This window comes from Oncorhynchus mykiss, chromosome 6 (genome assembly GCF_057628025.1).
Source record: "Oncorhynchus mykiss isolate SJ-2025 chromosome 6, ASM5762802v1, whole genome shotgun sequence".
NCBI lineage: Eukaryota > Metazoa > Chordata > Actinopteri > Salmoniformes > Salmonidae > Oncorhynchus > Oncorhynchus mykiss.
The window spans coordinates 68,937,882-68,954,313 of NC_143027.1; the positions used below are offsets into that span (position 1 = coordinate 68,937,882).

General features: G+C 41.2%; 1 protein-coding gene across 4 annotated transcripts in view; it reads left to right on the top strand.

Annotated features, from left to right (window-relative positions):
* Positions 1-535: 535 nt before the first annotated feature.
* The window catches only part of LOC110526459 (tyrosine-protein kinase Fes/Fps), a 50,148-nt gene continuing 34,251 nt past the window's right edge, over positions 536-16,432 (top strand). Inside the window, exons 1-3 of one of the 4 annotated variants that reach the window (XM_090238725.1) lie at positions 536-987; positions 10,811-11,040; positions 12,389-12,562. In XM_090238725.1, the coding sequence (XP_090094851.1) occupies positions 10,816-11,040; positions 12,389-12,562 (399 nt within the window). In that variant the 5' untranslated portion in view covers positions 536-987; positions 10,811-10,815. Of the gene's footprint in view, positions 988-8,504; positions 9,017-9,417; positions 11,041-12,388; positions 12,563-16,432 lie in introns of those variants that run through there. The other 3 variants (XM_021607450.3, XM_021607451.3, XM_090238724.1) reach the window with 3 other exon arrangements.

Consider the following 16,432-nt stretch of genomic DNA (forward strand, 5'->3'; position numbering starts at 1 on the left):
TCTGTCTTTGAAGCAGTTTGACTGCAAAATTAGGTCTCAACAATCACAGGTATCTAAGCTAGCAGCTAGCTAACTACTGTAAAATAAGGAGGAGCATGTTGTCATGATGGAATAAGTCACCTACTGTATGTGAAGCTAGCTACAATACGGATTAGCCACAATATTGGAATTTGCTGTACACCTTAGCAATTGTTACTGAGATGAGACGTGGTGCCATATTATAAATATCTTAGCTAGTTATAAATTCACTTGTATGCCATGTCATTTGTCAAAGCAACAAATATCACAAAATGACATGCATACTTTTCATCAGATCTACAGTACATGGCCAAAAGTATGTGAACACCCCTTCAAATGAGTGGATTCGGGAATTTCAGCCACACTTGACGGATGCCATAAGAACGGCATGAATCCTAAATACCATTTTCTTTAGTTAATCTACTGGTTTGTCGTATGATCTCTTGAAACCTGGTGGAGATAGATGCAACCATTCTACAACATAGGGCATTTTTCTGCATCCAGATTGAGGTTTTCTACCAGCAGGAACATGGAGCACTCTGTCTCAATAAAGGCGACCGCATTCTTCCCACCTGAAACAGTTCGGTATAGTTAGTGCATATATTTTGATGACATTTTGTTAATTTTGGATAATGCACCAAACATCTCAGATGTAAAATTGCGTGACTTATATATCTTCGGCAAAAACGTCAAAATTAATGACAGATTTCTTAAGTTATCTTATATTATTTCTGACTATTTTGAGGAAGTGTATTCTGGCTACGGCATCTCAAAATGGACAAACCGACGGGGAGACCGGGGATGGTTATAACACAGGTTAGTTGTAACACTCTCAATATCTCTAATCAGGAACCAGCTAAAATCATGTTACTCACTGTGCACATGATCAGTTTAGTCCTCAAACCTCATGTGAAGAAGCAAGACCCTGTGATAGACCGCAGATTTTATTGACAAAAATCTGATTTTGAGGTAAAAAAGTAACAAAATGTCATTAGATTCACCAAACTTATATCAGATTTATAACCAGTGTGTGTAGATATATTTTAAGTAAGTTAGCAATGCTAAAGTTTGAAGTTGAAGTTAAAATTGAAGATAGCTAATGGCTGCAATGGTCAGGGTTAGTTGTAACAAGCCTAAGGAGGTCTGGGTACTGGGAATGCAAATTATGCCCACCAAGCCTGTACCCCAGGACTACCATACCACTGTCACAACTGTGACTCAGTGAACATGTCCAACATTCACACACACACACACACTCAGTCTTGTACAACTAACGTCCTATTCAAAATCCTATTTTCCTTACCCCTAACCCAAAAACCTAACCTTAATCCTAAACCTAACCCTAGCTCCTAACATTAAACCTAAAACTATCCCTAGCTCCTAACCTTAAACCTAACCCTTACAATAATTCTAACCTTCATCCTAAACACCCTAGAAATAGCATTTGACTAACAAAATGTCCCCAGTTGGTCAAATTTTTGTTAATTTACTATTCTTGTTGAGACTTTTGGTCCCCACAAGTATAAACATCCACACACGAAAATGTGTTTTTGGAACATTTCAAATGTGCCATTTTATATGTGAACTCATGTCTTTTTTAGAAAATGTCACATGTTTTTGGACAACAAAACATGTGTTTATGATACACACACAGTTATTTTAACATAGTGTTCATCTGACAAATTTGACTACATTGTGTTTGAATAGTAATTACTGTATAAATAAACAATGTGTCATCATCTGGGATTTGAACTAACAACCTCTTGGTTCACGGCATTATGATATTTCTGCTACGCCACCACACCTATATTCCTGCACTTTGGACTTCAAAGTAAATCTCAGCTTTGTTAAATAAACACTCAAGAAAAACTATGATAGTGATTCAGGAGTAACATTGAAACAGAATAATGACCAACCAAAATTAGACAACTATACAGAAAACCCTCAAATTGCTGAAATAAGTAAGTTAAATCAATGATGAGAGAATAGTCTGATTAATTAATAACTAAAATAGCAGTGCAGATGGCACTATTTTACCAAGTGCGTAGATGTATTATAAGCAACACATGTGTAGGGAAATGCTACAGCCATTATTGCTAAAAGTCTCCCCTACTATTGCTGCTTTATGGTTTTTCAAGCAAAGGTCTTTTTAAGGGATTTATGCAAGCACACTCGTTTGAGTCGGTTAGGCGCCAGCCGGGCTGAAGCATGATTAGAGGTTGACAGATTAATTGGAATGGCCGATTAATTAGTCCGATTTCAAGTTTTCATAACAATCGGTAATTGGCCTTTTTGGACGCCGATTACATTGCAATCCATGAGGAGACTGCGTGGCAGGCTGACCACCTGTTACGGGAGTGCAGCATCAAAAGGACCTTGTGGCTTCAAGGAGCCAAGGTAAATTGCTAGCTAGCATTAAACTTCACATAATCACTAGTTAACAACACATGGTTGATGTTACTAGGTTAACTAGTTTGTCCTGCGTTGCATATAATCGATGCAGTCACTGTTAATGTATCATCGAATCACAGCCTACTTCAACTTCGCCAAACCAGTGATGATTTAACAAAAGCGCATTCGCAGAAAAAGCACAATCGTTACACAAATGTACCTAACCATAAACATCAATGCCTTTCTTAAAATCAATACACAGAAGTATATTTTCTTAAACCTACATATTTAGTCAAAAGAAATTCATGTTAGCAGGCAATATTAACAAGGGAAATTGTGTCACTTCTCTTGCGTTCAGTGCAAGCAGAGTCAGGGTATAAGCAGCAGTTTGGGCCGACTGGTTCATTCCGAATTGTGTGAAGACCATTTCTTCGTAACAAAGACCATAATTAATTTGCCAGAATTGTACATAATTATGACATAACATTGAAGGTTGTGCAATGTAACAGGAATATTTAGACTTAGGGTTGCCACCCGTTCGATAAAATGCAGAATGGTTCCGTATTTCACTGAAAGAATAAATGTTTTGTTTTCAAAATTATAGTTTCCGGATTTGACCATATTAATGACCTAAGGCTCGTATTTTTGTGTGTTTATTATATTATAGTTAAGTCTGATTTGATAGAGCAGTCTGACTGAGCGGTGGTAGGCAGCAGGCTCGTAAGCATTAATTCAAACAGCACTTTACTGCATTTGCCAGCAGCTATTAGCAATGCTTGATCACAGCGCTGTTTATGACTATCAACTCCCGAGATTAGGCTGGCAATACTAAAGTTCCTATAAGAACATCCAATAGTCAAAGGTATATGAAATACAAATAATCAACGCGGCATAATTCCTACAATAACTACAACCTAAAACTTCTTAACTGAGAATATTGAAGACTCATGTTAAAAGGAACCTCCAGCTTTCATATCCATGCTTTCCACCTGGCCACCCTACCCTGGTCAACACCATAGCACCCTCCCACAGCAACTTTCCCAAGCCTCCCCCATTTCTCCTTCACCCAAATCCAGATAGTTTATATTCTGAAAGAGCTGCCAAATCTTGACCCCTACAAATCAGCAGGGCGAGACAATCTGGACCCTCTCTTTCTAAAATTATCAGCCGAAATTGTTGAAACCCCTATTGCCAGCCTGTTCAACCTCTCTTTCGTATCATCTGAGATCCACAAAAATTGGAAAGCTGCCGTGGTCATCCCCCTCTTTAAAGGGGGAGACACTCTAGACCCAAACTGCTACAGACCTACAGTGGGACAAAAAAGTATTTAGTCAGCCACCAATTGTGCAAGTTCTCCCACTTAAAAAGATGAGAGGCCTGTAATTTTCATCATAGGTACACTTCAACTATGACAGACAAAATGAGAAAAAAAATCACATTGTAGGATTTTTAATGAATTTATTTGCAAATTATGGTGGAAAATAAGTATTTGGTCAATAACAAAAGTTTATCTCAATACTTTGTTACATACCCTTTGTTGGCAATGACAGAGGTCAAACGTTTTCTGTAAGTCTTCACAAGGTTTTCAAACACTGTTGCTGGTATTTTGGCCCATTCCTCCATGCAGATCTCCTCTAGAGCAGTGATGTTTTGGGGCTGTTGCCGGGCAACACGGACTTTAAACCCCCTCCAAAGATTTTTCTATGGGGTTGAGATCTGGAGACTGGCTAGGCCACTCCAGGACCTTTAAATGCTTCTTACGAAGCCACTCCTTCATTGCCCGGGCGGTGTGTTTGGGATCATTGTCATGCTGAAAGACCCAGCCACGTTTCATCTTCAATGCCCTTGCTGATGGAAGGAGGTTTTCACTCAAAATCTCACGATACATGGCCCCATTCATTCTTTCCTTTACACAGATCAGTCGTCCTGGTCCCTTTGCAGAAAAACAGCCCCAAAACATGATGTTTCCACCCCCATGCGTCACAGTAGGTATGGTGTTCTTTGGATGCAACTCAGCATTCTTTGTCCTCCAAACACGTCGAGTTGAGTTTTTACCAAAAAGTTATATTTTGGTTTCATCTGACCATATGACATTCTCCCAATCTTCTTCTGGATCACCCAAATGCTCTCTAGGAAACTTCAGACGGGCCTGGACATGTACTGGCTTAAGCAAGGGGACACGTCTGGCACTGCAGGATTTGAGACCCTGGCGGCGTAGTGTGTTACTGATGGTAGGCTTTGTTACTTTGGTCCCAGCTCTCTGCAGGTCATTCACTAGGTCCCCCCGTGTGGTTCTGGGATTTTTGCTCACCGTTCTTGTAGTCATTTTGACCCCACGGGGTGAGATCTTGCGTGGAGCCCCAGATCGAGGGAGATTATCAGTGGTCTTGTATGTCTTCCATTTCCTAATAACTGCTCCCACAGTTGATTTCTTCAAACCAAGCTGCTTACCTATTGCCGATTCAGTCTTCCCAGCCTGGTGCCGGTCTACAATTTTGTTTCTGGTGTCCTTTGACAGCACTTTGGTCTTGGCCATAGTGGAGTTTGGAGTGTGACTGTTTGAGGTTGTGGACAGGTGTTTTTTATACTGATAACAAGTTCAAACAGGTGCCATTAATACAGGTAACAAGTGGAGGACAGAGGAGCCTCTTAAAGAAGAAGTTACAGGTCTGTGAGAGCCAGAAATCTTGCTTGTTTGTAGGTGACCAAATACTTATTTTCCACCATCATTTGCAAATAAATTCATTAAAAATCCTACAATGTGATTTTCTGGATTTTTTTTCCTCATTTTGTCTGTCATAGTTGAAGTGTACCTATGACGAAAATTACAGGCCTCATCTTTTTAAGTGGGAGAACTTGCACAAGTTTGTGGCTGACTAAATATTTGTTTTGCCCCACTGTATATCTATCTTACCCTGCCTTTCTAAGGTCTACGAAAGCCAAGTTAACAAACAGATCACCGACCATTTCGAATCCGACCGTACCTTCTCCGCTATGCAATCTGGTTTCCAAGCTGGTCATGGGTGCACCTCAGCCACGCTCAAGGTCCTAAACGATATCATAACCGCAATCGATAAGAGACAATACTGTGCAGCTGTATTCATCGACCTGGCCAAGGCTTTCAACTCTGTCAATCACCACATAATTATCGTCAGACTCAACAGCCTTGGTTTCTCAAATGACTGCCTCGGCTGGTTCACCAACTACTTCTCAGATAGAGTTAAGTTTGTCAAATCGGAGGGCCTGTTGTCCGGACCTATGGCAGTCTCTATGGGGGTGCCACAGGGTTCAATTCTCGGGCCGACTCTTTTCTCTGTATACATCAATGATGTCGCTCTTGCTGCTGGTGATTCTCTGATCCACCTCTACGCAGACGACACCATTCTTCTGTATACTTCTGGCCCTTCTTTGGACACTGTGTTAACTAACCTCCAGACGAGCTTCAATGCCATACAACTCTCCTTCCGTGGCCTCCAACTGCTCTTAAATGCAAGCAAAACTAAATGCATGCTCTTCAACCGATCGCTGCCCGCACCTGCCCGTCCGTCCAGCACCACTAACTCTGGACTAGAGGTCGGCCGATTAATCAGAATGGCCGATTTAATTAGGGCCGATTTCAAGTTTTTGTAACAATCACCTTTTATTTAATCTTTATTTAACTAGGCAAGTCAGTTAAGAACACATTCTTATTTTCAATGACGGCCTAGGAACAGTGGGTTAATTTCCTCTTTCAGGCACAGAACGACAGATTTTTACCTTGTCAGCTCGGGGGATTCAATCTTACAGTTAACTAGTCCAACGCTCTAACCACCTGATTACATTGCACTCAACAAGGAGCCTGCCTGTTACGCGAATGCAGTAAGCCAAGGTCAGTTGCTAGCTAGCATTAAACGTATCTTATAAATAACAATCAATCAATCAATCATAATCACTAGTTAACTACACATGGTTGATATTACTAGTTTATCTAGTGTGTCCTGCGTTGCATATAATCGATGCGGTGTGTATCGTTGCTCCAATGTGTACCGAACCATAAACATCAATGCCTTTCTTAAAATCAATACACAGAAGTATATCTTTTAAACCTGCATATTTAGCGCAAAGATATCCAGGTTAGCAGGCAATATTAACCAGGTGAAATTGTGTCACTTCTTTTGCATTCATTGCACTCAGTCAGTGTATATGCGACAGTTTGGGCCGCCTAATTTGCCAGAATTTTACGTAATGATGACATAACATTGAAGGTTGTGCAATGTAACAGGAATATTTAGACTTATGGATGCCACCCGTTAGATAAAATACGGAATGGTTCTGTATTTCACTGAAAGAATAAACATCTTGTTTTCGAGGTGATCGTTTCCGGATTCGACCATATTAATAACCTAAGGCTCGTATTTCTGTGTGTTATTATGTTATAACTAAGTCTATGATTTGATAGTGCAGTCTGACTGAGCGTTGGTAGGCAGCAGGCTCGTAAGAATTCATTCAAACAGCACTTTCGTGCGTTTTGCCAGCAGCTCTTCGTTGTGCTTCAAGCATTGCGCTGTTTATGACTTCAAGCCTATGAACTCCCAAGATTAGGCTGGTGTAACCGATGTGAAATGGCTAGCTGGTTAGCGGGGTGCACGCTAATAGCGGTTCAAACGTCACTCGCTCTGAGACTTGGAGTGGTTGTTCCCCTTGTTCTGCATGGGTAACGCTGCTTCGAGGGTGGCTGTTGTCGATGTGTTCCGGGTTCGAGCCCAGGGAGGGGCAGAGGAGAGGGACGGAAGCTATACTGTTACACTGGCAATACTAAAGTGCCTATAAGAACATCCAATAGTCAAAGGTATATGAAATGCAAATGTTATAGAGAGAAATAGTCCTATAATTCCAACAAACCTAAAACTTCTTACCTGGGAATATTGAAGACTCATGTTAAAAGGAACCACCAGCTTTCATATGTTCTCATGGAGAGAGAAGAGAGAGACTCCAGAGCCTTCTGACCAAGTAACTACCTGTGACCTCTCCAGAGCACAGAGAAGTAACCTATACTCATAATAGTATAACTGATGCACTATGTCAACCTACTTCACTATGGCAGTCTGCCTGTGTGACATAGCATATTATCCCAAGGCCACTGATTGGATTTACTGTACCCATGCCAAAGCTCATGCGCTCTCCTCCCTGTAAACGTCTCCCAGACATTTATCAAAGCTAACATGTATCCATCCCCCTATCCCCAGGTGAGTCTGCTGGGCTATGGAACTTTAGAGCAGCACATCAAAAAACCTGCCACCCTGTTGTCAGCTATCTGCATAAAGTTCCCTGTGCAAGGATGCAACTATCAAGGCTTTCAAAAGGCCACATCTTGGGAATGACCAAATGCAATAAAGTTTTGTATAAACAAATGTTTATTTTGTTAGATTACTAAACAAGTTTTTCATAGCATGTTTGTCAAGTTGGTCTTCACACTCACTTCTACTAACTTATGTGGTAAACTTAAGAGACATCAGTAAATGCAAGTCTCATTTCCAGGCTGAATACATTTGTATTAATGTATATCATATACATCACACAGGTGTCAACTAAATAATATACAGTATATCCCAGAAAATATTGAAGAATGGGACAAGTAGACAAAGTGAATATAAGTCAGTGATTGCATCCATAGCAGTTTGTACGAATTTACATAGAATACATGTTAACAGAATGGAGAGGGAGAGAGACTGTTGCTGTACTCCCATATAAGGCCCTTGCTTCCAGTACCATTGAAGGCCACAATTTTCACAGTGATCTAGGATAACCTCCCTTGTCAATGTAAACTTATCCTAAAATCAGTACTCTTTGTGAATATGGGCTCTGGCCTGTCAGCAATGTCACTTCGCCTGAAATGCAACAAAGAAGTCACCTTTTCCTAGAGAGATGTACACTGTTATCAAAACGTCACGCCAGGGTAAGCCTACACGAACCACAGCCCTTATTTTTTTGTGTTTCTAATATTCCCGATGGGGAAAATGTATGTAGGAAAACGATTGAAACAATTTCCCTGTTTGCCCGCTAGGTTTTATGGGTATTATGACTCATACTGTGATGGTGCATTGCATGTACATTTCATACTTATACATTTCATTGTGCTGTAGGTTGGTGTTATGTATGTGGCAGGTGTTCTACAGCATTTTCAGAAAGTATAATTTTGGATCATGAATGTCACTCGGGCAAGTACTCTAGGCCAATCGCTGCTCAAGCTAATGTTGTGTTCCAATTTAGTCACCTGCTTACCGTAATTATTGTCCCCGTTAATCCACGCAGTTAATGAGCTGTTATGTTTTTGAACCGTGCTGTACACATAGACATTAAAACCAGGGCTGTACCAAGCCTTCCGTCCCGAAGAGGACGCAGTCACTAACCTCCCCAGTCAGTCCCGCTTTGATAGGACAGCGCTGGCTTCCTGCTTTTTATGTTTCTGATGCGAGTATGGTCGCCGTGCCAGACCAGTGATATCAATACTACCTCACTGTAACAGTTTCTGTCGGCACAATTAATGCCTCCTCGATAAGAATTGTCATAGCCTACATATTCTATAAATACTTGAAACGTCGGAGTGAACTGCTTGCAATAACCTGAGGTGAGAATATTTTTTTGTCGACGTAAACTACACTACACTACAGTATACTATTATTTAACTCCTAATGATAGCCGACATGGGCTATTGATAATGATACCATTTGTATCGGATTCAACAGCTAGCTAGCTACACATGCACATCTCCCTATGAAGTTAGAGAAAGGATTTTATGTGATCGAATTTCGATCAAGGTAAACTCAGCAGGGCGGGTTTACATGTTCAGTTGAAGGTTTCGTCAACACATTACTCATCCCTGCTTTATGTACACAGAACAAATATATAAATGCAACAATTTCAAAGATTTTACTGAGTTACAGTTTATATAAGGAAACCAGTCAAGCGAAATAAATAAATTAGGCACTAATCTATGGATTTCACATGACATGCATCTCTTGGTCACAGATACCTTAAAAAAAGGGGCGTGGATCAGAAAACCAGTCAGTATCTGGTATGACCATAATTTGCCTCATGCATTGGGATACATCTCATTCTCATAGAGTTGATCAGGCTGTTGATTGTGGCCTGTGGAATGTTGTCCCACTCCTCTTCAATGGCTGTTCGAAGTTGCTGGATATTGGGTGGAACTGGAACACGCTGTCATATATGTCGCTCCAGAGCATCCCAAACATGCTCATTTCGGTGACATGTCTGGTGAGTATGCAGGCCATGGAAGAACTGGGAAATTTTCAGCTTCCAGTAATTGCGTACAGATCCTTGTGACATGGTGACATACATTATCATGCTGAAACATGAGGTGATGGTAGGGGATGAATTCCATGACAATGGGCCTCAGGATCTCGTCACGGTACCTCTGTGCATTCAAATTTGCCATTGATAAAATGCATTTATGTTTGTTGTTCATAGCTTATGCCTGCCCATATCATAACCCCACCGCAACCATGGGGCACTCTGTAAACAACGTTGACATCAGCAAACTGCTCACCCACACGACGCCATACACGTGGTCTGCGGTTGTGAGGCCAGTCGGACTTACTGTCAAATTCTCTAAAATTAAGCTGGAAGCGGCTTATGGTAGATAAATTAACATTCAGTTCTCTGGCTACAGCTCTGCTGGACATTCCTGCAGTCAGCATGCCAGTTGCATGCTCTCTCAATTTAAGAGATCTGTGGCATTGGGTTATGTGAGAAAACGGCACATTTAAGAGTGCCCTTTTTTGTCCCTGGCACAAAGTGCATGTGTGTAAACATCATGCGCTTTAATCAGCTTCCTTGATATGCCACACCTGTCAGGTGGATGGATCATCTTGGCAAAGGAGAGTGGTTATGGTTGATGCCAGAGTTCCACAGTTGGCTGCATTATATTAATCCTCAAGTTCAACTTACTTTACCATTCTACTCTGTACTAGTATAATAACTCACTTAGTAAAATTATACTAAAACCAATAAACAGTTTAGAGTCGTGTCACCCTTCTGATCAGTTCTGTATTTCAAGAGGAAGTGCCTCCTAACTGTTTTCTCCCTTGAAAATAAGTCACCCAGAAGTGAAACCCTCCACATGCCACAACTTGTTTAAATAATCAGTTGTGTAGTCTTGGTATTATTTATACACCTTGCCTCACAAGTTGAACTAATTCACCTGACTCTACAGTCCAGTAAAGAAAGTACACCCAAAGTTCAGAGTAGACTGAGGATAAATCCCATGCATTCTCATTCAGTTTTTATTTGAATCTTTCTGCACCTTATTAGCCAGGTCACATGTGTGTGGTTTATTCTCACATCCACTCCAGTGTTTACTGTCTACAGTTTGACTGGGTTCCCACTCCTCTGGGTGCAGATCTGATGGGGTTTGGGGAGGACCTGTGGTGTCCCCAGGCCCACGCGGCCCTGATGCGGCTGCAGGACTCGGAGCTGCGTCTGATGGAGGTGATGAAGAAGTGGATGAGCCAGCGGTCCAAGAGCGACCGGGAGTTCTCTGTTCAGCTGCACCAGATGGCTGCCATGGTTGAGAAACTGGAGGGGCCCCAGCCTGGGGGAGGACCGGACTACATCAGCCAGCTCAATCAGGTACTCTCTGGGTCTATTTGATTGACATTTTTTCTTGTTGACTGCACCTCTTTTGATTTGAATGAAACTTTCAATACATATTTGCCCATCATAGAAGTGGTCAGAAAGTAACTTTTTGGACCTGAATGCCAAAACATTTAGAAGATAGAAGTGCTCAATGTTGAACCATTTTGCGTACCCCGCAATGAGACATCCATGTCTTCGTCACTGGAAAAGATAAACGGTTGGGTTTGATATAATTTAAAAGCTTACAAACAGGGTTGTCATTATTTTATTATTTCTTGAAAAAAAATCTATAATAATAAAACATTATTTTTTAACCTTTAATATAAATTATTTAACACGTGAATTTATTTTACAATTTTCTCATATGTTGTAGCTTAGACCCTATTTTACATCATCTGATGTGTTTGTGTAGTGCCTGCCATCAGTTGATACACATCATGCTCTTGAGTACAGGGTGGGTGACAGTTGTTTGAAATTATACTGTCAATCTTCCATAGGAAACCTATTAAATGTTTTATTATTCGAACCAGTGACTGCAGTGACGCCTCTAGCCATTCCTATTTAAGTTGACATTCGACGGTGGGTGGGTCAGTTGCCATTTTTGTGGTAGTAATTGGAAGTAAAAAAGTATATTACATTTCAATGATGTACCAGCTAAATTGCAGTGGTCTGGGATATGTCCATATGTTTTCATGACACCCACCCTCTTTTCAAAAGTATACTGCGTCTCAACCGATGGAGGGAACAATATAAACATCTCAGATTAAATAGGGTCTAAGCTACAACATAAGGCGAAACAAAAAAAACGTTCTTTACTCATTTGTAGGTAATTGACGTTAAAGGATAAAAAATGACATTATTTTTTGTTTGACAACCCTGTTAAAGTTTTTAAATTATGTCAAACTCAACCATTTATCTTTTCCAATGATTAAGACATGTACAGTATGTCTCATGGTGGGGTAGGCGAAATGGGTCAACTTTGAGCACCTCTAACTCCTAAATGTCTTTGCATTCCGGTCCATTAAGTCCCTTTCTGACCACTTACTTCAACCATGGGCAAATATGAATGGGAAGTTTCATTCAAATCAAAAGAGGTGCGGTCAAAAAGTGATTGAAATAAAGTGGAATGACCCTTACACTATATCAGTGGGTTTTAGCAAGCTCACTGGTTTAGACATGAGACCACATCCACCCCCAGCTGCAATGTGGACTTGACCTTTCAAACATTATTGATGATTGAGCATTACGTTTGATCAGTAGATGGCGATATGCAAAGTATTCACTTTATTAATTCTGTCTCTCCCTGTCTCTTTTTCTCTCTCTGGCCTCCTTCCTCTTTCAGTCGTGGGGTGTGCTGGTGGCTCAGACGGAGAGTTTGAGTCGTGTGATGCGGCGGCAGTCTGAAGACCTGCAGGTTGGGCCTCTCAGCAAACTGACCCTGCTGATCAGAGACAAGCAGCAGCTCAGGAAAACCTACACAGAGCAGTGGAGCCAGCTCAGCCAGGAGCTCAGCAGGGTCAGACACACACACACACACACACACACGACTGCATGCACACACACAAACAGATGAACATATCACTTATGAGTTCTGATAGATTCTTTGGTTACCACTCTATTTTAGAGACAGTATACATCTCTATGTAGAGCCTTTTGTCACTGATCATGTCAGTGGCAAAAAAAACACTTCAGCGAGCAGGCCTTTCTAATCGACCTGGCCCGGGTATCCTGGAAGGATATTGACCTCATCCCGTCAGTAGAGGATGCCTGGTTACTCTTCAAAAGTGCTTTCCTCTCAATCTTAAATAAGCATGCCCCATTCAAAAAAAATTAGAAATAAGAACATATATAGCCCTTGGTTCACCCCAGACTTGACTGCCCTTGACCAGCACAAAAACATCCTGTGGCGTTCTGCATTAGCATTGAATAGCTCCCGCGAGATAAAAAACTTCAGGGAAGTCAGGAACCAATATACTCAGTCAGTTAGGAAAGCTAAGGCTAGCTTTTTCAAACAGAAATTTGCTTCCTGTAGCACAAATTCCAAAAAGTTTTGGGACACTGTAAAGTCCATGGAGAATAAGAGCACTTCCTCCCAGCTGCCCACTGCACTGAGGCTAGGAAATACTGTCACCTCCGATTAAATCTATGATAATCGAGAATTTCAAAAAGCATTTTTCTACGGCTGGCCATACTTTCCACCTGGCTACCCCGGCCAACAGCTCTGCACCCCCTGCAGCAACTTGCCCAACCCCCCCGCTTCTCCTTCACTCAAATCCAGACAGCTGATGTTCTGAAAGAGTTGCAAAATCTGGATCTTTACCAATCAGCTGGCCTAGACAATCTGGTCCCTCTCTTTCTAAAATGATCAGCAACCCCTATCACTAACCTGTTCAACCTCTCTTTCGTATCGTCTGAGATCCCCAAAGATTGGAAAGCTGCCGTGGTCATCCCTCTCTTCAAAGGGGGAGACACTCTACACCCAAATTGTTCAGACCTATATCCATCCTGCCCTGCCTTTCTAAAATCTCCGAAAGCCAAGTTAACAAACAGATCACCGACCATTTTGAATCCCACTGTACCTTCTCCACTATGCAATCTGGTTTCTGAGCTGGTCATGGGTGCACCTCAGCCACGCTCCTAAAGATCCTAAACGATATCATAACCGCCATCGATAAAAGACAGTACTGTGCAGCCGTCTTCATCGACCTGGCCAAGGCTTTCGACTTTGTCAATCACTGCATTCTTATCGGCAGACTCAATAGCCTTGGTTTCTCAAATGACTACCTCGCCTGTTTCACCAACTACTTCTCAGATAGAGTTCAGTGTGTCAAATCGGAGGGCATGTTGTCCGGACCTATGGTAGTCTCTATGGGGGTGCCACAGGGTTCAATTCTCGGGCCAACTCTTTTCTCTTTATATATCAATGATGTCGTTCTTGCTGCTGGTGATTCTCTGATCCACCTCTACGCAGACGACACCATTCTGTATACTTCTGGCCCTTCTTTGGACACTGTGTTAACAAACCTCCAAATTAGCATCAATACCATACAACACTCCTTCCGTGGCCTCCAACTGCTTTTAAATGCTAGTAAAACTAAATGCATGCTCTTCAACCGATCGTTGCCCACACCCGCCCGCCTGACTAGCATCACTACTCTGGATGGTTCTGACTTAGAATATGTGGACAACTACAAATACCTAGGTGTCTGTAAACTCTCCTTCCAGACTCACATTAAGCATCTCCAATCCAAAATGAAATCTAGAATCAGCATTCTATTTCGCAACAAAGCCTCCTTAACTCATGCTGCCAAACATACCCTCGTAAAACTGACTATCCTACTGATCCTTGACTTCGGCGATGTCATTTACAAAATAGCCTCCAACGCTCTACTCAGCAAACTGGATGTAGTCTATCACAGTGCCATCCGTTTTGTATGCTCTCATTGGCTGGCCCGCACTACATATTCATCGCCAAACCCACTGGCTCCAGGTCATCTGTAAGTCGTTGCTAGGTAAAGCCCCGCCTTATCTCAGCTCACTGGTCACCATAGCGACACCCACCCGTATCTCTGGCTCCAGCAGGTAAATTTCACTGGTCATCCCCAAATCCAACACCTCCTTTGGCCGCATTTCCTTTCAGTTTTCTGCTGCCATTGACTAGAACGAATTGCAAAAATCACTGAAACTGAAGTCTAATATCTCCCTCTCTTTCTTTAAGCATCAGCTGTCAGAGCAGCTTACCGATCACTGTACCTGTACACAGCCAACCTCATCCTCCTATTGTTATTTATCCTCTTGCTCTTTTGCACCCCAGTATTTCTACTTGCACATCAGCATCTGCACATCTATCACTCCAGTGTTAATGCTAAATTGTAATTATTTCACCTCCATGGCCTATTTATTGCCTTACTTCCCTACTCTTCTACATTTGCACACACTGTACATATATTTTTCTATTGTGTTATTGACTGTACGTTTGTTTGTGTAACTCTGTGTTGTTTTTGTTGCACTGCTTTGCTTTATCTTGGCCAGGTCGCCGTTGTAAATGAGAACTTGTTCTCAACTGGTCTACCTGGTTAAACAAAGGTGAAATAAAAAAAGGAAATGTACAAATAATAATTATCAAAAATCCTGTTTCACAAAGGGCTATTACTGTAAGACTATTAATATTACTATTATTAAGGCGTATTGCGCCTACATACCTTTCATAGGAATACTGTTATCACCTGAAACAAACAGTCAAAACATATATCTGTTTTATGATGTTCTTCATTTGAAGATCGTGGCGTAGGTTGCAAAGAAAGCTGTTTTAAACTTTGGGCTTGAAATAGTTAAAAGAACCACAAATGTGTGAATATAATGCATTCCCTTTTCACCAGTGTGGATATGCAGCAGGTGCTCCTCATTGAGATGCAGAGCTGCACAGTTATTGTAACTTCATTAACAGACAGCACTCAGTTGAAATGAAAGCCAATGGGCTGTAACTGAGTTTGGCCATTGTTGTCTAATTGAGAACTGCTCTTGCATAGCAAATGCATTTTGATGAGCAAAAGCCATCGGGGACTTTAATATGACAATAGTTTTTGCCCTTTCCAGGGTTTCTATCATTACCCTATTACGGCGAGCAAATGATGTGTTAATCTTTAATGAATTGTTAGGTTTATGGCTTGCAGTTTGTACATTGCCTGGGTCAGGTTTTGCCTTAGTACCCCTGTATAGTACACTACAAACAAGTCACAGGCGTCATGCAGACATCCTCTGCACTTTCGTAGTGCAATGTATAATTAACCTTTTGTGAACTTTTGGGAGAATACTTAAATTCACACAGGACACCGGATAAGACAGGATAAATACTCCAGATATAACAGACTGACCCTAACCCCCGACACATAAACTATTGCAGCATAATTACTGGAGGCTGAGACAGGAGGGGTAGTATGTAGAAGCCAAACACTTATTTTCCACCTTAATTTGCTAATAAATTCAGTAAAATTCCTACAATGTGATTTTCTGGATTTTTTTTCTAATTTTGTCTGTCATAGTTGAAGTGTACCTATGATGAAAATTACAGGCCTCTTTCATCTTTTTAAGTGGGAGAACTTGCACAGTTGGTGGCTGACTAAATACTTTTTCGCCCCACTGTACACCTTAGCCAAATACATTTAAACTCAGTTTTTCATAATTCCTAACATTTAATCCAGTAAAAATTCCCAGTTTTAGGTCAGTTAGGATCACCACTTTATTTTAAGAATGTGAAATGTCAGAATAATAGTAGAGAGAATGATTTATTTCAGTTTTAATTTTTTCATCACATTCCCAGTGGGTCAGAAGTTTACATACACTCAATTAGTATTTGGTAGCATTGCCTTTAAATTGTTTAACTTGG